Source organism: Echinops telfairi, unplaced genomic scaffold, assembly GCF_000313985.2.
Source record: "Echinops telfairi isolate 266 unplaced genomic scaffold, ASM31398v2 ScPeMD7_4;HRSCAF=17, whole genome shotgun sequence".
NCBI lineage: Eukaryota > Metazoa > Chordata > Mammalia > Afrosoricida > Tenrecidae > Echinops > Echinops telfairi.
The window spans coordinates 19,568,982-19,593,079 of record NW_022103900.1 but is presented as its reverse complement, the minus strand read 5'-3'; the positions used below and the strand labels follow the sequence as shown (position 1 = coordinate 19,593,079).

Genomic DNA, 24,098 nt, shown 5'->3' with positions numbered 1-24,098 from the left:
TATATATATTTGCAATATAAAAGAATATTCAACCCATTTGTGATCAAAGGGCCAGCATTTGTCTAAGGACAATGTTCAGGAGGGTTAGAAAGAAAGGAGTAGAGGCTGGCAACACTAAAAGATGGGATGAAAGGTGTTGCATGAGGGAATTGCAATGAATGAGATGAAGCAAAATGTGTATGAATTGTAAAGTATAAAACTAATGGTGTGCTCTCTAGACCTTCATCTAACTCACAATAAATTTTTTTTTCAATGGTCAGGAATTTCCTCCGAGTTTGGATGTCATATAATGCATTGAATTCTGGATTTATGGAGCATCTTCATTCAGTCAAAAGCCCTTATGGCCATTTAGTCAATTCCTACATTCATATCCAAACCTTTGTAGCTATTCCCCAGGATACTCCTAACAAGATTCTAAAGTTGCCATACCAGGCATTTATCCTTTGTCAACTTGATGTACCTGTGCAGAAACAAGGGTGAAGGACAACCTCTAAATCAGGTCAAAGCCTGGTGTCACCTCTTTGGCAATGTGATCTTTATATAAGGGAAATGGCTGGGCTCTCTAGAGAAGTAAATTCAGTGACTCTTGTATGTATGGGTCTATGGAAAAAAATGTGTATCAAGAAATGGCTCACCCAGTTGTAGAAATGGGGAAGTCAGGTTCAAGTCCATGGGTCTGAGGAGAGCTGATGGCTTTTCCTGGCTCCTGTAACTAGCTGCATAGGTTATGAATGGGAAGCAGGAAGATGACACAGGAAGATCACAAACTGGTAGGTGCTGAGCTGGATTAATCCAAGATTGGCTAAATGAACCCAAGGGCAACAGTCTGCTAAGGGCACCTGGGATCAGCAGGCAAAATAACTGAAGGTCCATAAACCAGGTGCAGGATCCAAATCCAGTGGTAGAAGTGACCTATCTTCCACACGCTGCCAGTCTATCCCTCCAACGTATCCAGACTATGACCAGATTAACTGCTTGGTTGCTTCAGAGAAGATCCCATCATGAAACTGACCACAATATTAGACTTTATTATGGGAGATTCCTGGCCCAATCAAGTTGACATAAAACCTAACCATCACGGAAGAGACACCTAGGAGAACTGCACTCACTCTTACCCCCTTCTACCTTCCTGCTTGCTTGAATTCTGCACCTGGCTTGGGGCAGTGATCAGCGGCCGAGGTGGCCTGTCATCCCTGGAAGCTATCAGTACCTTTCCATGTTCCTGTGGACCTTGGATCCATATGACTCTGCACCCACTGGCCTGTGATCTCCCAGCTGCATGAGTTTGACTGTCTCCAGCTAGCATCTGACTCATGGACTTGAGTTGCACTGGGCTGGAATGCTTTCTTGATAGAAAAATTTTTTTCTTGATATAAAGTTCTTTCTTCTAGATGGGAGTATATAAGTGCCACTAGTTTTGTTTCTCTAGAAAATGCAGCCTAACACAGTAGTCTTAAACTAGGAGATACGTCTAATTCCTGAAGTTCCTAATCACTGCATAATAGGCAAATAATTCCCTAAAAATAAATAAACTCCAAATAGAACACACCAAGATGAACAGGATGTGTGTGCAGAGGCTGGCGTACACCTGTAGAAAGTAAAAAAACCAAGGTTTGTCCTACTGAACATGCCAACACTTCCTATTTGTCCACCCTCCAGATCCTAGATTCTCAATAGGAATTCAACATACTCAAACTGATGCCAAACCAGGAACCGTGGCCTTCTCTGTGCTTATGATTCATCCATCTGACCTAGCCTGCTTTAAGCAGATAAACTTTGAACCTGGAAAGAAATAAGCTTTATTTTAATTACTGAACAAATGTTTGCTTGACTTTGGTTATGTGTGCCTTTATTTAAGTCCTAATTAGTATCAGCACAATTTAGCGTCTGTATATGTAATAATGTATGTCTACTGCCTCGAGCATTTCCTCTACATTCCTCCTGCACATCTTTGCAAGATAAGCCATTATTTATATGTCCACAAAGAAAGTGTTGAGTAACAAAGCTCTCCATTGTCAAAAAATTCTCATATCCAGTCAAGCTCAAAGACTTACTCCTTGGAAAAAGATCAATGAAAGCTATTCACATATGCTAAAAAATCATCTCAAAAAACGACTTTTCCTATAAATAAATACATTTTGTATAAGTAAGCCAAATGTACATAATGTAATTTAGCTACACTTGGCATCCTGAAAACACTTGGGAGAGTATTCACTAAATCATTCACTAAATGCTATAATATTCTGTCACTGTATCATAATATTTTATATGCAAAATATGCCCTTCCTAAGATGGGCCTAAAAAACAGTCATTTCTTAGAGGTTTATCTGGAATATAAATGTGTTAGTGCACTATGGGGTAAAACATTTGAACGCCTGAAGATTTTTCACTGGGCCCCAGAAATTTATCAAATGATAAATTTCTCATTTCTTTTAATGAGATATTCAAAGCAGTTAGCAGTTAGTACTAAATATTGAAGTGCTTATAAACATTTTTTTCCAAATCCCTATTCCATGATTTGTTACCTTTTGTTGAGATGAAATTAAACTGCCATTAAACATGCCATTTTGACATGCAAGGACAACATTTGCCAAGAAAAGAAAGATGGCAGTAGTATACTTTGGGAGACCATTTTAAGGTTTACCATCCTAGAATTCTTTAAACATAGATAATTGCTTATCTGCTGAAGAAGATAAAAAATGTTGTCTCAAAAATTAATATCATTCACAAAGTAGACATGCTAAATGTTGCACAATTATCATATTCCTGTACTGGAAGAAAATGTAGATGTTGTGCAATGAAGTAGTGAATTGCAATGGATGTAGACAACTCATTCATACAATCTAATTGCCAATTTTAAGATTCTTAACATGGCTCTACAGCCCTGGTCAAAATTATCTGTGTTTCCAATGAAACACACAATATTGCTCTGGTTCTTTCAGGCTTCCTCACCCACCCACTGCCATGACCCCAATCCTGCCTTTCAGTTCTAGCTAGACTGAAGCCTGTCCACCAGTACAGATAGAGCTCACAACCCATGGGATCCAAGTCAGGTAAACCCCTCAGGAACAGAAATGGGAGTAATAATACCAAGAGAGTAGGGGGGAGGGGGAACAGAACACAATGGTCTATGCATAATCCTCCCCAGGGGGATAAAAAACAGAAACATGGGTGAAGGGAAATAGTGGTCCATGTAAGATATGAAAACAATAATAATTTATAATTTATCAAGGGGTCCCAAGGGTGGAAAGGAAAAAAGAGGAGCTGATACCAAGAGCTCAATTAGAAAGTAGATGTTTAGAACACGACGATGGCAGTATATGTCCAAAGATGCTGATACAATTGATGTGTGGAATGTTCGAAGAGCTGTAAGAGTCCCTGAAAAATGACTTAAAAAAAAGTCTGTGCTTGCAAAAAAACAGACAATAACGACAAACAGCATTAAAAAGGGTGGGGTGGGTGGAGGTGGGGAGCATTGCATAATCACTTCCGGAAATTTTCTGGTCAAAAAACGTGAGCTCAAGATAATTTAAAGATTCAACTGCATAATGGCTCAGCATGCAAACTGAAGAACAGGGGTGAAGTTTCAACTTTGAAGCCATGCCAAGTGTGTTCTTGAAGAAATTATTCATTTTTTCAAAAACTCAATGTAAGTTACAAGAAATTTCTTGGTATTGTATTGCTATTAAGCACTCTACAACGTGGGTATAGACATCATAACCAAACTCATCCCAAATTCATCAGTCTTTTAAATGATGTAGAAGAATTAAGTGAAATAAATAAAAGAAATACAATACCTAATTTTAAAAAAAAGAGGAAGAAGAATTAAGTGATACAAAGAACCTTTGAATAAATCGACACAGGACTGAAAATGAACATGAGTGCCCTCTCTATGCACCTGAATGTTTTCAAACATACAAATAGTTCCAGGAGAAATAATCCTTGTTAGAAAAGTTTGTCATTAGTTTACAAGAAAAAGTCAAGGTTAGCAGCTTGGTTTATTTTCATCTTTTTCTACAAAATATAAGGTCATTTTCCCACATAATCGTTAACACAAAAACAAAAGTAAAGCACTCGAGCAATTATAAATGTTTATTTACAACATGGCCTACCTGAGTAATCTCCATAGTTTTTTTAATCATTTTATTGGGGCTCATACAATTCATCACAATACATAGATCTACTGTTTTTTAAGGTAAAAAATTATGAAATTAAATTTCTGAGTTGAAGAATTTGCTACAATTAACACAGAAAGTGAAAAACTATTAACTAAAAAAACTAATCACACAGCGTTCTCTGCACTGCTAATATTATCCTCTAGTAAAGACAAGTCATTGACTCTTACTAAGAAAACCCATTTTTAAAAATCAATGTTTTTAATAGGTAAAGAAAAAGACATTTGTCATCTCTTACAGAAGAGTAAGAGAGTACCATGCCATATACTTTCTATTTAATCTCAAAATTAAAATTATGTGAGACTTATTTTATCAAATGTATCCTATTAGCCACTTAAGGGAGTGCAGATGGTACCAACTGGACATCACTGAACACATGTTCTCATGCGCTGCTCGAAGCAATAACAACAACAATAACAAAAACCCACTGCCAACCAATCAATTTCAACTCATCGATACCCTTTATAGAGCTTCAGAGATTGTAAATATTTATAGAAGCATGTATCCTCATCTTTCTCCTGAGAAACAGCTAGCTAGTGTGTTCGAACCGCTGACCTTGCAGTTAGCAGCCAAAAACCTACCCCATCACACCACCAGGGGTCCTTAAACCAAAGCGTGAGTACATATATGTTTCTTTCGTTCCATAAAATAAATACACTAACGTCCTTGTATCACATATCTTAAGAGAAAATATCTGCGTCCTCTCCTTCCATAGGAGGAGTCCTAGTGCATAGTGGTGCTGCGCTTAAGCTTTCAACTGCTGACAGAATGGTCATCGGTTCAAATCCAGAAACTGCTCCACAGGACAAACGTGCGGCAGTAGGCTTCCTTCACCATTCATCTTGGCAGCCTTATGGGTCAGTTTTACTCTGTCCTTTGGGGGTAACTGTAGGTTGAAATCAACCAGATGGCAACAGGCCTCCGATATAGTACTTAACCATTAGAACCTTAAATTATATGTACAGAAAATCAGTTCCAATAAAGACAGACTATAAGTCAGTACGATAGACTCGTCCATCGGATCTTATCCAGAAATAATTACATGCAGCCTTCTGCAGCGTGCACATGCTGGAAGCCTGCGTGTGTTGGCTTCTCAGCAGCCTGACAGCAGGCAGTTTCAAAGTGCATGGGGAATGGAGAGCTCATGCTAATGAGATTCTCCTTCTGCATCTTTCTGCCTACAGGCTGCATCTTCTAGCGCAGGAAATCATTCTCCTACATAGCAGGGGATTTCATATGGGTCTTGAGTTTACATATATGTTTACATAGATTTATGATCATTAATGTTTTTAAATCCACTTCCATTCGGCATTGACACTGGGAGGGATCTTTTCCTTTGTATGGCGTCTAGAACACGGTGCTTTGTAATATCTTTTCCTCACTCCAGGGTTATGATAACTGAAAGTGGCCACTTCATTCCATTTGTCTTGCTTTCCCCTCCACGTTGAGCCAAGTTTCTGAGGGGACGCCAGAAAAATAATAATAAAGTACAAATAAAGACCTTTCTTACTTTTTTCATCAGTTGATATTAGACACTGTCCCATCAGCCAACATGACTTCCTTTACCAGAGAAGCTTCATAAGAATATTATTTTATTAAAATAAAACATTGAAAGCCATCTTATTAACCAATGTAAGATTACCCTACTACAGAATATGTGGTCAAGAGCATTTCTAACACTAAAATGGCCCGGGAAGGGAGGTCCTATTTTTATGATAATTTTATTGAAGATTCACTCTGGAGCTTATTTGAATGTGTGTCATAGTTCATTTAAACTATGTATGAAGTTTCAAAACTCTGTGTAAAGATCTTCGTATGCAAAAGCAAGGCAAGGTATTCTTTTGCTTTTTGCCATTCCTCCTTCTCATCTGACAGTTTTCCTAATCGCGAATATGCATGCCCTTTTTTGCATTTTCACACACATACGCACACACAAATACAGCAACCCAAATTGTAAATTCTCCCAAATGGCCTCCAGTGTTTTACAAATAACATCGCTGCATATTGCTTTTCTGATAATTTACCACATTCCCCTCCACTTATTATTTTCCCTGTACCTCAAAGTACTGCCATGTTGGACCAATCTAAACAATTCATCTCTTGCTTGGTATTTACACTGTTCAAATCATCCTGCATGGCTTTCTAGTCTCTCCTCTCCACTCTGCTGCTGGTCTTGTTTGGGTAAGCAATACATAATTGGTTCTTTTAATCTTTCCTCATAAGTCAACCGCTCCAGCCCCTTCATCATTTTTGTTGTGGTTCTCTGAAATCTGTCCAATTTGTCAACATCCCTCTTGTGCTGCGTAGCTTAGGGCTCTGCCTGCAGGGATCTGGCTCAGGCTCATCGCTGCTCTACAGAGAGAGGGTTTATCACCTTTCTTGTTCTGATCCTGAGACATCCCTAAACTGACAGCTAAAAACCAGATAAGCTTTTTCACTATCATTTCACATTGGATTTTTCTAATTTTTAGAATCTAGCCTTCACTTCGAGCCTATGCAGGTATTAACATTTTGCCAGTATTCCTCTTGCACTCATACTCCGTATTTCCAATCTGTCGTGCTGAGGCTTGTATTGGGGACATTTCCTTTCATCTGTCTTCCCTGAGAAGGGCTTTCTTTTCTCCGTATTGCCTGACCTCTCTTGGTGACACTCTGTTTCTCAGGTCTCAGTAAATTCTCAGCTCAGGGCTATTTGTGAGTGTAATTAGTATGATCTTTGCCCATTATAAGGATTATTAGTAATAAGGTTAAGTAAAAACCCTCTAACAACATGCCCATTGACACACTCCACACAAATAAGCTTATTGCTAGATAACAGTTCATTTTATTTAGGGTATTTCGGCCAATTTTCAACACATGGGACAGTGCTCAAGTTAATCTGAATAAAATTTCAAGTAAGATTTTGTGAATCTGTATCAGATTCATGTCCATTTTAATCACTAGTTTTGTAATTTGATCAAAGGTTGTTAATTTTCACTGCTATGGTTTAGTTTTTAATTTTGAAAGTTGCTCATGAACCGGAAGGCAGGGGGTACAGGTGTGTGTCAGGGCGGGGGTGGAGACTGGGCTATCCAGAGTATGGAGAGATTGATTTCTCTAAGTGAAAACCCTAGGAAGGTAGGCTTTGTAAAATAACAAGCGTTAGTTGTAAAATGATCTGAGTGTAATAATGTGCCTAGTTTCTCTAGATATGGTCTCATTTCCTTAAGTTATCATCAAAATGGATGAATATGGCTACATAACACAGGTATTTGTGTTCCAGAAAGGGAGGCGCGTGTACACACTTGCAGTTTCTGTTTACAGTATGTTGCCTTTTCTATATCATACACAGCTACTTGCAATTTAACAAATGATCCATTTCTCACCCACACCAACTTGCCTACAATCATCAAATTCCGCAACTGTTTTATATCGTGCCCTCTGGAGTGCTTATTTTGAATACATGTTAAGGGAAATTAACTCAAGGAAAGACAAGCACTTGATTTTCTTCTTCTTGCTTTTCAGTTAAGTACAGAGAAGAAATGTAATGAAGAATCCACAGTACATATTTTGATGAAAGCAATGCTAAGCATACAAAACACCACGTATTCAAGAAGAGCCTTGCATTTTTTTCCTAATGCATAACATTGAAAATGAGATTCCCAATCTTGTTAGTGTCGGACTATAATCATTCATATTGCTCTACAAATCAAAGCATTGTTTGAGAACAACAGCCCTGCACCTTCTGTGCAAACATTTTGTATTGTTTTGTTTTGTGAATACAATTTTGCTCAGGAAAAGCCTCCAAGCGGTATGAAAGATGGGGGTGGGCGAGGGGGCTCTGTTAGTCAGCAAGGGAACCCACCCATAGATGCTGCTTGCAAGTTAGTCTCTTGGTACCATTTGAATTGCAAGGAGTGACATTGAATACCTGTGCTTACTGAGAATAGACTTGGGCTATGCTTGTCAAGTCCAGGCCACCAGGGCTGTGTGTCACGGAGGTGACATGTTAGTCTCCGGGGAGTAGGTCCAAAGGAAAGTGCACATAAAACTTCCACTCCAGAGGAAAAGCAACTCTGACAGAGAAAGATGCCCCCGTGTCCTCCCACCTGAAGGGACAGTGTGGTCCTGGCATGTGACAACAAGTGGAGATTAAAAACAGGAGAAATATCTGGGACAAAAAAAAATGTCAAAGCCTTAGAGTCAGTTTCAGACTTAAAGAGACTAACATTTAAAGGGAAGCCACGCTATTAGCAGCATCAGCTTGAACAGGGGGAAGAAAGGTAATTAGCAACGTATTAGTTCTGAAGTATGACACTTCTAGCCAAATCTGTCCATTAGACAAGTTGGAGTAGACAGTAGACCCAAACTCTAGGCAGCAACCATGTTTATCACACCAGGGAACGAGTGGCCGCAAACGCCTTTCAGTCTAAAGCTTTACTTTCCTCAGTCAGCTGACACTGCCTCGTTCACAGAAAGGATGGCCCGAATCTTCCTTAAGTGAGTAGCTTGCAACCAGCCATCTGACACACCACTACAGGGCCCTCTGCTCTGCAGGCGCAAACCAGCCAGAAGCAAGAACAGAGAAGCAACAATGTTCTACACGAGCTGCAGCGCATCTGCCCTGAGGCCACAAGAACTCGCCTGCCACCCCAGACCCTTCTGAACAGGGTCACAGATTGATAGGGGGACAAATGTGAAGCAGGACTCAAAGTCTTTCTTAAATACTCCAGAAAACTGGGAGTCGTGGACGGAAGACCTGTGAGATGGTTGCCGTGAGACACTCTTCTACCTGGAACCCAGCCTGAGATCACCTTTGAACAATTAAATAGCAGAGTGGCACACGAAATAAAGGCGATTACTCACGACATTGGGCCTTACTTAAGAAACCATCATGATGAGACCAAAGGGTCAGCAAGTACGCAGAAGCATAGAGGAGAGAATAAGCGGCTAGGGAACTCGAGTACTGGAAGGGCGGCACCAGGAAGGAGAACGCAGACACACTGTGATCCGTATAACCAATGTGCCCCATTTATAGGGAAACTCTCAAATGGAAACCTGGTTTGGTGTGTAAACATTGACCAAGAACAAAATACAATATTTTGAATATGCTAAATTAACTTTAATTAATGTAAATTTTAAAAAATTGTTTAAACCATTTTATTGACCTCCAATCCACACCCCTTACAATTCAATGATTTTAATATATTAAAAAGAGTTGTGCATGAAATATTATGCATTTTTAAGTGGACGTTTCCAAGCCTAAGAAAACTTCATTATAGGTTGGTTCAATTTGGAACTTATTTACTGAATTAAACCTGAGAGCTGACCTAGGGAATGGCGCGACGTGAAAAAGAGCCCCACACCAAACCCCCTTCCTATTCATTGAATATTGTTGAAATCTGTTAGCTTCGAGATATTTAGGTGTGTGTGTTTTCACATATACTTACCTCAAGGCCGGTTTCTTGAGGCTTCTCAGTTCGGTTGATAATTCCTTTCTAAGGAAACTTTCACCCCTTTCCAAAAGAACTGAATAGATGATAATGTTCAATGCTGCTCCACCTAATTTCAAAACTTCTATTCATTACAACGGACTCTGGAGCATAAATTCCTTGGCTTCGAAGGGCATAATCATCTCATAAATGCACCGCTTTTCTGCTTTGCTAATCCAGGACTATCATAAGTTTGAGACAGATGATGTTTGTCAAATATACTTCGACTGCTGTCTGTTTTTATCTCTAAAGAATTTTAAAAATTCAAAACTGATCTCGCTTCCTTGTAAAATTCTTTTTTTGTGGTCATGGTATGTAAAGCAATAGCAAGCTAATTCATTGGATAATAATTTGCATAAATAACAGCAAAGCATTCACCGAGAAAGTAGGCTTATAGACCCCAAATATAAACACCAAAAGCTGCACTTTAGTAAGAAAATATGCACTATTTGGGGGCGGGGGGAATGCAAGACAGGCAGAGAGGTAACACCATATATAAAATGTCAAACACGTCAAAACACTCATGAATACCAACATCTCCCACCACACCACGACCAATTTTAAAGGTTATTTAGGGCTAACATATCTGCAAGTGCAGATTTTACAGCAGGAGACTGTATTTCTCTCCGATATATAAAAAATAAGTCACTGCCGTGTCAAATGTTTTCAATGTTGTTTCCACACATGCAGCCCATGTAGAGTATTCTGCCCTGCACTGCTGAAAAGCTGAACAATTACACAGAACACAGATTCTTGGCATCCCATAGATTCATTATGGATTCCTGCAGGCTTGTTTTTAACTGCATCAATTCAGTATTCAGGGACGATCATTAAGCAAAAGACCAAGAAAGCAAATGTAGCTATCTTCATTCTTCAAAAATAAAAACCCCCTTAGAGTCTTCATCATTCAACTTCTCAGTACTTCGTTTCAGAAAGGCACTTTCAGAGCATGTCACAAGGCCTCCTTGTCCCTAAGTCACCAATTGTGAATTATTTCCAGATAACTACAGACAAGTAAGTTTTATAGAACAAGAAACATAACATATGCAGAGCTTACTTATCCTACTCCAGGCCCTCAGATAAGTGAAGCTTACATTAAATGTCAAAGACGAATACAAAATCTATTGTATAAGCAAGAAGCTGACCTAAATTCACCATATTTTGTTTGTCAAGTATATATACTCTAATAAAATTTTAATGCAATAGGACTATTTTTGCAAACTTATGGCTATGCCAATTTGATGCAGTTAGGCCACTAAGCAAGTCTAACTCTCTATTTGACACAAAGCAACATCATTTGATATTAGTTGATAAATTTTAAGAACAGCTCTTATAAAATGTGCACAATAATTAAGCAATGCAGGCCATAAATAGGAATGGATAAAGCAGAGCAAAGATTTGTTAGCTGTGCCTCATGAGCAAAGTGACTAAAGTGAACTTTGTGATGGAAAAATCTAGAAGCTGGTTGAAAATCAAATGATGAATGTAAGGAAATGTAAACAGCTTGAGGAAGAAATACATTGTTTCTTTTCACGATTTTACTATAACTTTCTCAATGCCATAGCCCATGCAGCAATCATGCCCATTCACTGTGGGTACTGAAAAGTAAGCAACTTAAAGCTCCTTCACAGGGTGATTCTGAAAAGCAATCAAACTAATCCCATCTCTGGAATTTCAGAGACATGAACAACACACCATGTCAATCCTTCCCCTCCCCCCACCCCCACCTCTTAGAAGCCCTCACCCATCTGAACCAACACCCTCAACACTCAGCAAGTGAGAAAACGCCTAGCCCTTTCCCACAGAAGCTGCTGCAGAACCCTTCTGGGCTAGGCACTCAGAACGCAATGTCCATGGCTCTGAGTTCAAATTGTAGCTATCCCCCACAACTTTTGGGCCAAAATACTTAGCAGTCCCTCTGAGCCTCGTCTCCTCATTTCTAAAATAAAGTTAATAACACCAACCTCACAGGACTGGAGATCAAAGGATTTCATGAGTTGAACAGAGCAAAGCTATGCTATTGTGATGGAGGGAGCTCAGAAGCCAAGGGAGGTGGCTTCTATCCTAAAGTTACCCTTTGATATCACCCTGAATCTTTGAAGGCATCCACATCACTCTTGCCTGGAACTTAGGGAATTGGGTAAAATATGCTGCCTCAAAAGAGTCATTCAGCTAAAATTGAAAAACTTAGAATCTACTGTTCTATGCTAGGGGGTTTCTTTAATGCCTTGATGACACACATTGAAGTTTCTCTGGGATTCCCACTAGCCTAGAGCTTCCCACATCTAACACCACTATCTCATTATACAATCCTTGAACCCTGACCTCCACATCCATTTCTCATCTTATAACTGCCCCACTATCCAAGCATCCTTCATACACCTTTAAAAAAATCTTCCCATTTATTGCTCTTTTTTTTCTTTATACTCATCCACATTATTGCCAGTGCCCTGTCGTCCTCGATTTATAGGACATTTTTTATCTTCTCTGTTTACCTTCTCTGTTTGTTTACCTTACTCTGTTTACCTTCCATTCTAATGTGGATTAAATAAATCTTCTAAATTGCCCTTTTCCATCTCTTCAGTCACCGCTGACCTGATCATTCACTATTTGGTTCGGCACCTTCAGGCATCTCTACCTCTACTCATGGCCATCAAAACTTTTTGTTCTCTTCCTAGTATTTGCCAATAGTATAACATAGCATAGTGTTACCAATAGTATGAAATAGTATAGTGTTTGCCAATAGTACAAAATAGCATAGTGTTTGTCAATAGTATAAAATCAGGTCAGCAGAGGGCCCCCGATGGACCAAGCGGACAATGTAGGTCTTCTCTTTCTATGCATTCTTCTTCCTGGCTCACACTTTCTCATCATCTTCTTGGAAGAGAGGGTACTTTCCCACTGGTCCTTACTCCTATATCCAGCTGGACTCCAAGCAGAAAACAGAGCAGAGGGTAAAGGAATGCCGAGGATCCTTTGAGGAGGTTAGGGAGTATTCAGAAAAGACAACAACAACCAGAGACGGGTGAAGAAGACTCCTGCCACTAAAGAGGACTGGTCACAAAACCACATTGTCATGATTCTGTTATCAGCATGTCTCAATTTCAACTATTCCTCTCTCCCACTGTGGCACAAGCAGGTCCTCAACAGTGACTTTCAAACCTTTCAACTGAGACCCGCAGTCTCATGGGCCTGGACACATAGTGATCAACATGTTTCATCTCGTGACCCAAGAAAACTTTCAGCGAATAATACTTAGACATGTTTGTTCTTTCGATACTCTGCAAATCACTCATGATCTCCATGTGGATGTTGTCTTATTCCTTGAAAAGAAAATTCTGATCACAAGCCAACACTTTGATGTTGTAAACCACGAATGGATCAGGACCTTGCATTTAGAAAACATTGGCCTACTATGGAGTCTACCAAAGAAGCGTTCCCTCTGTCTCTACCCCGTCGTCTTCTCAAAATTCCACTGGAAGTGCTGATGCTTCCCCCGTGCCTAGCAATCGGAGCAGACTCCGTTTTTCTGAAAGTCCCTCTGCGCCAAGAGTTCTCCTAGGTGCCGCCCCTCCACCCCTCCTTGGCTGCCCAGGAAAGCCTAAAGCAGAAATAAGTCGCTGGTGTTCTCAAAATCCAAGTGTCTCTTAACGTGGGTTGAGGAAGAAATAAGAAGAAAGAGGAGTGGAAGAAATGAACCTGGGGCAGGGGCTCGAGGGACGTGGACCAAAGCGTGGGAGCTGATCTCGCCTAGGTTCCGGGTGAGTGGTCTGAGCCGAGCCCAGTCCAGCTGAGCCAGACTGAGCTGGGCTCAGCCAAGGAGAGGGCAACCAGCTGCTGGCAGTCTGCGTCTTCTAGGCAGTAAGACGCGCACCCGGAGACAGAGGATCGGTGGTCCCACGGTCCCTCGCTCGGGGGCCAGCACTGATCTGATCCGGCCACCAGACAAGTCCCTGCCTCCGGCTCGCGGGACAAGGCTTATTACACGTGTGGCGGGCAGACCTGCCAGGAGGGCGCTGGGCTCTGCTGTGTCACCCGTGTGCGGCGCGGGTGGGGCCTGGCGGTGCGGGCCCCTCTCCGGGTCACGGTCGCCCTGTGGACACACGGCTGACTCGGACCTGCTAGCCCCTGTCCCACCCTTTTGTGGGCCCCTAGAACTGCAACCAGAGGTGGCCTCAGAACCGGGTGAGAGGACTCCCCCAGCCCGGCTCGTGGCTGGGGAGACCTAGAACTGACCTCGGAGCGGCGGGGGCTCAGAAAGGCCGGGGACGCGCTCGGGCGCACGGGTTCGGCGCCCTCACTCGCGCCCTGACGCTGGGCACTCTACCGCGTGGGCGACTGGAACCTGTTGCGGCCTCGCGCTCTGGGGACGCGGGAGAGCTGGGGAGGCAGGTGAGGTGGGGGCGGGGGGCGGATGGGGTTGAGAAGACCGAGGTGACAGTTAACCCGGACGAGTCCAGGCTTCTCACGGCCGAGTCTCCCCGTACAACTCCAGAATCTCCAAAAAGCAGTGGGCAGGGCAGGGGCGCTGGCGGCGGCTCCACCTTCGCCCCAGGCCCAGCCACGGGCACTGTCCTCCCTGGCAATCTGGAGACCTCTCCAGCAGACCATTCGGAGAAGGCAGGGGGGCGGTGGCCTAGTTGGGAAGACTTGAGTCTGACTGCGTGCCGCGAGCGTCACTCTCTGGAGTTCTCCTGCCACCATCTCCGGGACCCAGAGCGCACGTCGCGGCGAAGGACCGGAGGGACTGGCTCTGTCCCCGCCCCGTGCGCCCACGCGGGGGTTCGTCTTGGCTTTCCTATGGGCGGACCCCTCCAAGAGACGCCCTCGGACGGAAGCGGGACTTTGCCAAAGGGAACTCCAAGTTCAAGTCAGAGAAGAGACCTTGAAGTCCCAGCGGTCACTAGAGCTGCGCCCAGGGACCATACATACTAAGGGCAACCGATTGAAACGGCCTGTTGCAGTGTGAGATGCCCTGGTTAGTTTCTGGTAGAAACAAAAAGTACAACTGAAGGGCAGACTCTAGCGTGCTTAGTTTGATTGTTGAAAACGAATTACTAAAAATCGGTGACCCCGCTTGGAATTCATTTCTCGCTTTCCCAGTAATGTCAGCCAATCAACTGAATCCAGTGAATGCGGAGACCAGAAACCTGACCGCTCGGCTTGTCCGTTCCAGCGCCGATGGCGGCAGCATCTTTTCCCCGAAGATGGTGGAAGGCAGCGAGCGCTTTCTTTTCTCATGTGACCCCTGCACAAGCTTTTGTCCTGGCCCCTCCAAATTTAAGTCAAGTCCTGGCCTTGAGAACTTGGGATACTCGACCAGCTCCCGAGCGCTCCTCCGAGAGCAGAGTTCTTATTCTCGAGTAGTGGAAACAGAGGAAACCAGGAAAGCAAAGAAAGAAATCACCTTAAAACCACTTTCAGAGCAGGAGGTCTTTGAGATAGTCACTCCCAGACCTCTCTGTTCAGTCATCAAAATATACTTGAAAAGTTTTTTGATTCATAAAACTATGCCCACCCTTTACACAATACCCACCTCCCGCCCTACCGCAAGCTTCCATTAAATCTGTCTCCATTTTTAGGGGTTTCGGGCGCACAGGTCCCTAGGCAGGCGTCTCTCTCAGAGCGAGCGGAGCCTGGTACCCGAGACCTGGTCCCTTGCTTTGCTTAGTCACCTCGGCGCTGCTGCGCGGCGGAGGAAAAAAAAAGAAATGGAAGTGTGTGAGGGGCAAATTGGAATTAGTAGGTAGTGGGGCGAAGAGGCACCACCAGAGAGATGCTTGGGAAGAGTGAGTGCCCTGCTGTCGCCTCCCAGCATTGGACTTGTCGGGAAACTCTGGGATCAGAGTATTGAAAATAAACAAAGCTATTCCCTTGCAGATATTGGTACCTGGAAAGTGCTTCTCCAGTGCCGACCCCTCGTTTTTTAAAAATGTAGGTAACAGGAACATGGACCAAGGCAAGAGAGGCCCCAGGCAAAGTGTAATGGAAGCGTTGCGTGACACTCTTAAATTGGCAAGATCCCCACACCCCGTATCTCGGTATCTCCGTGCCGGGCTCTTGACACGTTGGGAACCAATGGCCCTTAAGACCTCGGACCGAAAATTTTAAGGGGGTGCCCAGACTCCCCATCTCTGGGAATGAAGTTGGGCCCCAGAGAAAAGTACACAAGCTAAAGGTCGTGAGGGTGCAGGCGTCATTGCTGGGTGCTATAAGCTCCCTGGGCCTTGCATATCTTTTTAGGTAGAATCAGCACAAAGATCTAAACTCTGCGAAAGCGGACCATCTGCGAGAGAGGGCTGCAGAGGCAGCCAGAGTGGCTTCAGGGGTCACCCGGAAAGGCAGAGGCAGAACCCCATCCAGGAGCTGGCGCGAGCGCCGCTCACCGGTTGCTTGAACACAAGCATCCTCAAAAAGTGAAAACACTCGCGGCAACCACCCAACATGGGTGTAAACACTGCGACGACTTCAACATTCCATCTTTTCTCAAACGCTGAGGCGTCTATCGGGCGATGACGTCGGAACAAGGATCCTGTATTTGCCATAGGGGAACCCGCACACGGTAATCAAAAATTAAAAGAAGTGGTGGTGAGGGGGCAGATGAAGCGTCCATTATAAAGTTTGATCTCTTTCTAAGGAAGTTCCGTGTAACTGTGGGTTTTTACATGCCTTCCTTTTCCTGAACTTTAGGCTTAGAAGGACAAGAAAGTCCTCGGCTTCTCTGGTCCCAGAAGAGGCTTCGAAGACGTGTCCGTGCAGAGGCGTTTTCCTTCTTGTAAAATTCGATGCAGAGTGCCAGATTGTAGAGCGACTCTCTTTTTAGCAAGAAAGCAAGAGCTGCTTTGGAACTTGGAAATCACAACTGAATGTGTGGGACCTGGCGCAGCCAGGAAGCAGGCGTGACACCCTTCCCTCCTTGGATCCCAGATTCTCAGGAGATGGACTACCCGACACCCCATTGGCCTCTGGTGAGGCTCAGCCTCTTCCTTAAGGGAGTGTCCACATCCGAGTTCCTTTCTGTGTTTAACTCGCGGGACTCGAGGTCGGGATGCAATCTTCTCGGGGCTGCGGACACCTGGGAGCAGAGCTCTGACAGCTCTGCAGTCTCCCAGCCTTCCCCGGTGCTTTCGCTTTCTCTGCTGATTAGTTTGCGGCTGTCTGCACAGAAGAGGTGACATTCAGGAAACCGCTCGCCTCGTACTTCCAGGAAAACCAGAAAGTCGGACATTTGCCTTATTATTTAATCGCTTATGTGAGCATTCAGAATGACCCCAAGAGATAAGCATCACTTTAAATGAACAAGGGAGTTGAGCCGTGTGCCCTCTTCCTTTTGGGGGTGGGGGGATGGGAGAGCAAAAATATGTCTTTTAAAATGAGAAAACAATAAGGTGAAAGAAAGATAACAACTCAAGGGCTCGGGTGGCAATTTAGTGTTCTAAGTCTGCATTTTAAAAACAATAAAGCTCTCTGTAAATTTCACTGACCTAGACCGCCATCTGTAATTCACCAGGGTCAGCTGTGAAGCCGGTCCCAAGCTCTATGAATTCACAGTTGACCTAAGAAGCTCCCTAGACCTCTCTGCCCAAAGACCCAGCGCACTGAACGGCCCCCATCAGCTAGCTCTACAGCCCCAAGTTTCCTTTCTTTGCTGAAAGGTATTGCTGAATGAAAGCTTAGAGGCCTGTGTCATAACTTTCTTATACCAGACTGAGCACCTGGCAACAGATATGGTATTATTTATCTGTGAAGCTTTTAAGGTAGAAATATTGTTCTAAAATCACAAATTGAACTTTACCACTATCCACTGATGACACGGAAGTTGAAAGCAACTCCTCCCGAGTTCTGAGTTCAGCTACGTGCCAGAGCCTAGAGGGTCTAAAGGTTTGACTCTTCAATCGAGGCCCTTCCCAATAATTAAAAGTCGAGGGATTGGGAAGAATCAGAGATCCCATATAACAAGATTGAAGTCCCGTATTTACTTCTGAGTAATAAAAAGATACTTCCTAAACACTGGTCAAGACAAAAATTTGAGTGATTTCCTGACCTTGTAAAGATTTAAAAGTCTCCTGAACTTTTTTGAAAGCTGCGTTTACCAGCAAAGTTAAACAAAAGAGTTGAGATATTCTCAAGTGATTCTGAGAAATGCAGGTCACTAGATGGGGAAAATTCTGGTTAAAGAAAAGTACTGTACTGAATTCTTTGGAAAATTAGTTCCATCCCCTAGTTCCTTTAGCCGGGACAGCTCTGGACTGTCAGTTTGAGACTCTGGTGGTCAGTAAGTGACCTCCAATTCTCTTTCATGTTGCTGTTTAATCACCACTTTTTCCTGACCCAGAAAGAAGACAACATTCTGTTCATTTACATGGTTTATTGTTGTAAACATTAAAATTGTCTTTCTTAAAGAAAGAATTTATCAGAAAAAAAATCAGCGTCTCTAACTGTCATACACCATAGAAAAAAAGGCAGTGACTCATATAATGTGCCATACTGGAAATATACAAAGAAAATACTACAGAATATGGCAATATTAAAATTCTTATCCAAACATAAAATAATATATTAACTGACAATTTAAGACATTTTTTAAAAAACAAAAAAATTCAAAGTGCTCAGTAATTTCCAGGGAGTTATGTATAGTATAAGCACTCTGGAAACAGTCAAAAGCTGCTGCATGCAAGTTTTGTTTAGCTTTAGACAACAAAATAATCAAGATATAAACTTTCTTTTATCAACATCAACAATACATACAACACTTACAAACAAGGAATGTTGGACGGTGTTACAAACACTATGTGCCCCTTTAGTCAGGATTTTCTGATGTATAATACTGTGCCCACCTATTTTACAATTGAGAAAATGTTTAAGCTCAGATAACTACCAATCTTTATAAAATCTAACAGACTACATAGTGTCTGAAATACTATTTATATAATATAGACATTACTGAAGTAGCAAGTGCCTATAACATTTTCAACCTAGAATCAACATGCGTGTCCCTTTCATATGTAGTTATTTTTTTTGCAAACACACTTATCTTTTAGAATTTTTAATATTTATTCATAAATAGGCACAAAATAATTTAAAAAGCCAAACTGCATTGGGTAAATTTACAAGCCTTAGCCTTCTTCAACTCATGCCACCCACGCAACATTTAGTTTTACTATATATTACAGCTTTCTTTACAGCAGAAAACTTTGAAATCTTTTAAAGGGAGATATTGTGGGTCCCCTTAATGTGTGTGTGTGTATACACGTGCATGACATTTGGCCAAACATTTCCCATTACACATTAGGAATCTTTCTTCTGAACAATAAACTGATTTTTAAACTGGTAATAAAAGTTTATACCACTGTATTGTGTGTAGTAGTCCGAGTTCTAAATCCAGGATGCCCCAGAGCCAAAATGCCCTTTCAGGTTCTGCCTGCAGGTTAGGAAATAGCAACAGTTTTGTTTCTTTCTGTAGAGATCAAAGGGCTAGGGGTTTTGCAGAGGGGTGGGGTGGCTAGAGCTGAGGCAGTTCAGGGTACTATCTCTGCCCATATGACTTTTCCCCCCTGGACAGCTGAGATTTCATTCCAGTTCATTTAAATTACATGGGGGGGGGGGAGTCTTAGAAAGGTAAAGTGTCCAGGAAAAGTTTGTCAATTATTGCTGGCGGTGGTACCAAGTCTTCCAGTTTCAGGTAGAAAATGCGTTGTAGCCCCTGTGTGCAAAGGGTGCGGAGTTCTGGGAGCTTCCCCAACAGTTTGGACAAATAGTTGGGGCGATTCAACCCCCCATTATTGAAAGTCACATGGTCTTTGAGACAATTTACAATCTTGTTCTGCAACTCTTCCACTCTCTTGGGTTCCTTGAGCCCGTGTCTCTCTGTAGAAAACACAACCAGAAACAAAAGAAAGCACAAGGCAGTTAGCACACACTGGGAGAACCAAAAGGGAGCACTGGCTAGGGACAGCTGGGGCAAACCGGCTGGGCAGTTGGAGAGAAGCGTCCTGCACCTGTGGTACTGACCTGTGACCATAGCCAGCGCAGCAATGCAGGAGAAGGCAGAAATGTCGATGTTCATATTCTGCAAGTTGGAGGAGAATTCAACAATGGAATCAATCCATTCCCCAAAGCCACGAACGCATTGCAACCTGTGCAAGACCACCCCATTGCAAAAGATGAGTTTACCCTCCACTGGGTTGGACCTGCAATTAATACCAAAGAGAAGGTGGGGGTGGGGGGAGAGAAAAAGAGAGAGAGAGAAGCTAAACAACTAATTACGTGAAGAGCAATAAATGAGGGATTTAAGAGGCACCTAATTACCGAAGAGTTAATAAAATGTAGACCAGTGGACCTTGAAAGGGTTTAATTTCATAACAATCAAGAACGCCCCCTATCCCACCTCCATTCCATTCATCCGAGGATCCTTGGTTGCTCCTTCCCTCACTCTGCTTTCTGTCTTCTCCCCTTTCTTTCCTTCTTTGGTTCCTGTTCTGCTGTCCCTTTCTATCCTTGTCTATGCCCCTTTCTTTCCTTCTTCTTCACGTCGGCCATCCCTCCCTTGCTTGCTTTCCCTCTATTCCCCCTTTTCCCTGCCTCCCCAATTGGTTCCTCCCACATTACCTGTAAGCTAATCTCAGGACAAACAGTTCCAAGAAAGCCGATTCGAAAAGCAGGTCTTGGTCAGCTTTGGGCAGGTCTGCAAAGCCGGGGATCTTCTCAGCCCAGCCCCTGATGATCTCCATGGAGCCAGTCAGGAGATCATAGAATTGCTGGATATGCTGGGTGTCATCTCCACTCATCTGATAGTCAGGGTTCGCCTGGAACTGGAATTTCATTTTAAAAAGCACTTAATGAGGTTCTCTAAAATATATAACCCGTGAAATTGCTAACCCCGTTTCTAGTAGGGAGCCAGATTTTTATAACAATTAAACCTCTCTCTGACCAGTAAGGAAATTAGATGTTCCGGGGCAATTAATTCAATTAGGGATGGTGCTATGAGGTCGCTGCTTTAAATATGTAAATTACCATTTCCATACGGACTAAATACAGTGCCTTCCAGCCCTGGGACACGTTCACTCTTATCTCCACAAAACAATTGACACGTTAGTATTCATGCCAGTCCCAGAGTGGGTCCCGGGCAGAGCCGCCCTTTGCAGATCTTAATAAAATTGCAGTCGCTTCTAGGCTTGCCTGACATACTTCCTCCAATTAAAGCCAGCACATTCCTCACAGCTGGAGTAAAAGAGGAATCTGACCACTTGCTCCCCCACCCCAGTGCCATTCCTTATGCCCTCTGTGTTTCCCTTCTCTAATCCCCAGGCAGGACGGAGTTTCTCATCTGGGAGTTGCCAGAGAGGGTGGGATTAAAGCCTCTCTGGGGAACTAGGGAGAAAGTGGAAGTGGAATGCTCAACTGGCTCTGGTTTTTCCGCGTTAGGTGCGCATATGTGTGAGTGGCTTTGTGTACGTGTGGTTCCACCAGGAGATCACAGAAGTCCGACCTCTATGGGTGTCACCTCTTCTTCCCTCTGCCCGTCCTCAAGGTCTGTCTACACCCGCGATGGCCCCATTGATCTGTCTCCAAAGGCCCTCCTGTCCAGAGCTGTGAGGTGGGCCACCTGGCCAGTGTCCTTTACCGCCCCCACCCCACCCCACCCATCTGCTGATAGTGATTGGGGGAGGGGGATCCTGCCCATCAGTCTGTTTGTCCACAGGGCACCCACCGCCAGCTTCTTACCCTGGAATAGTCCAGGCTGGTCATAGCCGGGTTGGAGTCGACATGGGCCCTCACGAGGGCACTGATCAGACTCACCGGGGGCGAGGGGGGAGAGGGCTCCTGGGGGCTCTTCGGTTTCGAGGGCAAACGACCTCTCCGGCCTTTTAAACTGTCGGTGCGAACCACTGCAAAGAAATAGGCCAGTCAGCGCCGCTCCGGGGAGCTGGGCCCAGCTGCCGCCTTGGGTCCCTCTTCAGGAAAGGGGAAAGACGGCCGCCGGCTGGTGCCCCGCTCGGCGGCGCAGGGTCCCACGGCTTGTAAAGCCTTGACTGACGAGAAGTATTAAAAATGCGGGGTTATTTTTTTTTCATCCTCCCAATGGGTCCTATAGTCAAAGGCGAGATGGGCCAGGCGGCTTTCTCTGGGGGAGGCTGGATGAACAGACAGCTGCGAGGTCATAGAGGCCAGACTGGGGGAAGGGGGGCCGTGCAGTCCTGGCTCTGGGCAGTGGGCCTCCTGTGCGCGAGCCATCCTTTACCCAGGGCGCCGCCTGGGAGGGTGGGCGGCTTGTCCCGACCTACCTTCTTTGACCATGCCAACAGCCAAGCACTTCTGAAACCGGCAGTACTGACAGCGATTCCGGCGTCGCTTATCCACTGGGCAGTTTTTATTTGCCAAACACACGTATTTTGCGTTTTTCTGCACCGTGCGCTGCAAAAAGAGGCAACATGGGCCGAAAATTAATATTTCTCTTTCTTGAAAACTCAGCAACCCAGGCAGCCCAGAGATAATTTCTCCAGGGCCGAGGTCTACCCTTTCTGTCCACAAACAACACACAAGTTCACACACTCCTTTTATCTTTCCTTTTCTCTCGCTCGCTCTCTCTCTCTCCCTTTTCATTTTTGCTCCCCCAGGGCATTTAACAGAAGAAAATTGATAGCGTTAACATTTGAGCTAACCTTGCCGCTCCTGGCTGTGTTTTATATGCCAAGAGAAGGAGCCGGAGACGCTCGGTAAATACAAATCCGTGGGCATTCATATTATTTACATTCCTTGGAGACCTTCTCTATTTAAAATGATAAGATTATTCAATCAGGATGGCGAAATAAAGAGATCACTTAATTTGACCATAGGGAATTCTGTTCCACTTGGTTAGCTCAGACACGGTTCTCTGTCCTAACCAATTTCAATCTGAACAGGGAAGACAGCTCCTAGCACATGCAAATGACCCTCTTCCAACTCTGACTCCAGCCACTTCGGGAGAGGGGGTGGGGGGGTGGGCGTCTAGGTCAGCCGCGTTCCGGGGATTCGACCTCCCCACTCGCAGTCCTAAGACACCCGGAAGTGCCCCTGCCCCCGTTGCTGCCTGAGGGGGTCTGCTGGGCTGCGCCCCCGGACCCCACCAAGTTGGGCTGAGCTACAGGCGTCAGGCGGAGCGCTCCCTCGGGGGTCTCGGGCCATCGAGAGAGACCGGCCTGCCTCTTCCACCCTCCCCACGCTCACCTTAAAAAAGCCTTTGCAGCCCTCGCAGGTGCGCACGCCATAGTGCTGGCAGGCCGCGTTGTCGCCGCACACGGCGCACAGCCCCTCGTTGGAAGGGGAGCCCCGCGACGGCGGCGAGGGCACCTGTGTGTCCAGCAGCTGGGATGCGTGGCCAATCTGTAAGCCGGGGAAGCCCATGGAAGCGGGCTTGCGGATGGGGTTGGGGACAGCGAAGGTCTGCCCGTCCACCACGTGGTGGCTGCCCGCTGGCTCCGGGTTCATGGGGACGTGTAAGGGCCCATCGAAGCGCATCTGGCAGCTGGACACCGGGGTGCCAGGTGGCGACTGCTTAAAGGAGAAAAGGGAGAGTCGGGAGACGGGCGTTTTCCTCTGCTCGATCATGTGCGTGGTGGCCACGTAGTTCTGGTGGAAGTTGTGGAGCGACCCCGGGTCGTCCCACATGGGACTGTGCTGCACCTGGAAGCCCGGGGTGGTGGGCGTCGGGGGCGAAGAGGGCTTGTAGTAAACCGACCCGGAGTGCGGCATCATCTCTTCGGACTGAGGGGGCAGGTGGCTGTGCTGCTGGAAGTTGTGCATCTGAATGTCTTCTACCTTAATGGAGGACTGCTGTCCGGACAGGGGCATTTGGTACAAGCAAGGTGGCTTGACGTCGTAGCCTGTGCTGTAGTTGTCCATAAAGGTACTGAAGCTGGGGAGAGAAGTGGTGGCAGTGATTTCAGTGTTGGTGAGGTCCATGCTAAACTTGACAAACTCTGGAGTTAAGAAATCGGAGCTGTATTCTCCCGAAGAGTGGTAACTGTAGCTCTGAGAAGCGGGGCTGGCTCCTTGAGGCGAGGACCCATACTGCGCCTGAACACAAGGCATGGCTGGAAATGAAACAGGGTAATATACACTCAGCCTGGTCAACTGAACACTTCCTCCCCGGTTCGGGTCCACCTGGAGCGACCTCGGCAGCCCGTGGCAGTCAGACAGCGAGCAGGGGCGCGCGAAAGGCAAGGCAGGAGAGCGCGAGGGCTTCGGGCCAAAACCGTGCAGGGCGAGGAAAGGCTGGTCAAATAAAGATCAAGAGCTAAAAAGCTATTGAGGGTCTACACTACCAGATAATTCCAAGCACCTCCCTCCATCCACACTCATAGCCAACCCCGCTCTGGTGAGCCTCTTATCTGAAGCTCGGGCTCCGCGATATCCTTTTAGAAATGATCCCGCTGAACTTGAATTGAACAATGAGAAAGTTGTTCCCAAAGGT

The 24,098-nt window shown here is 44.7% G+C and overlaps 1 protein-coding gene and 1 pseudogene across 5 annotated transcripts in view; both read right to left on the bottom strand.

Annotated features, from left to right (window-relative positions):
• LOC101656587 overlaps window positions 1-16,191 on the bottom strand; it is a 43,436-nt pseudogene extending 27,245 nt beyond the window's left edge.
• A 1,808-nt stretch (window positions 16,192-17,999) lies between these two features.
• NR4A2 (nuclear receptor subfamily 4 group A member 2) overlaps window positions 18,000-24,098 on the bottom strand; it is an 8,288-nt gene continuing 2,189 nt past the window's right edge. The window contains exons 3-9 of one of the 5 annotated variants that reach the window (XM_045299699.1): window positions 22,853-23,718; window positions 21,931-22,060; window positions 21,371-21,534; window positions 20,255-20,457; window positions 19,820-19,836; window positions 19,658-19,715; window positions 19,344-19,513 (exon numbers count right to left, since the gene is read on the bottom strand). In XM_045299699.1, coding sequence (XP_045155634.1) covers window positions 19,426-19,513; window positions 19,658-19,715; window positions 19,820-19,836; window positions 20,255-20,457; window positions 21,371-21,534; window positions 21,931-22,060; window positions 22,853-23,716 — 1,524 coding nt within the window. In that variant the 5' untranslated portion in view covers window positions 23,717-23,718 and the 3' untranslated portion in view covers window positions 19,344-19,425. Of the gene's footprint in view, window positions 19,514-19,657; window positions 19,837-20,254; window positions 20,458-21,370; window positions 21,535-21,930; window positions 22,061-22,852; window positions 23,719-24,098 lie in introns of all 5 variants that reach the window. The other 4 variants (XM_004703809.3, XM_045299692.1, XM_004703810.3 and 1 more) reach the window with 4 other exon arrangements.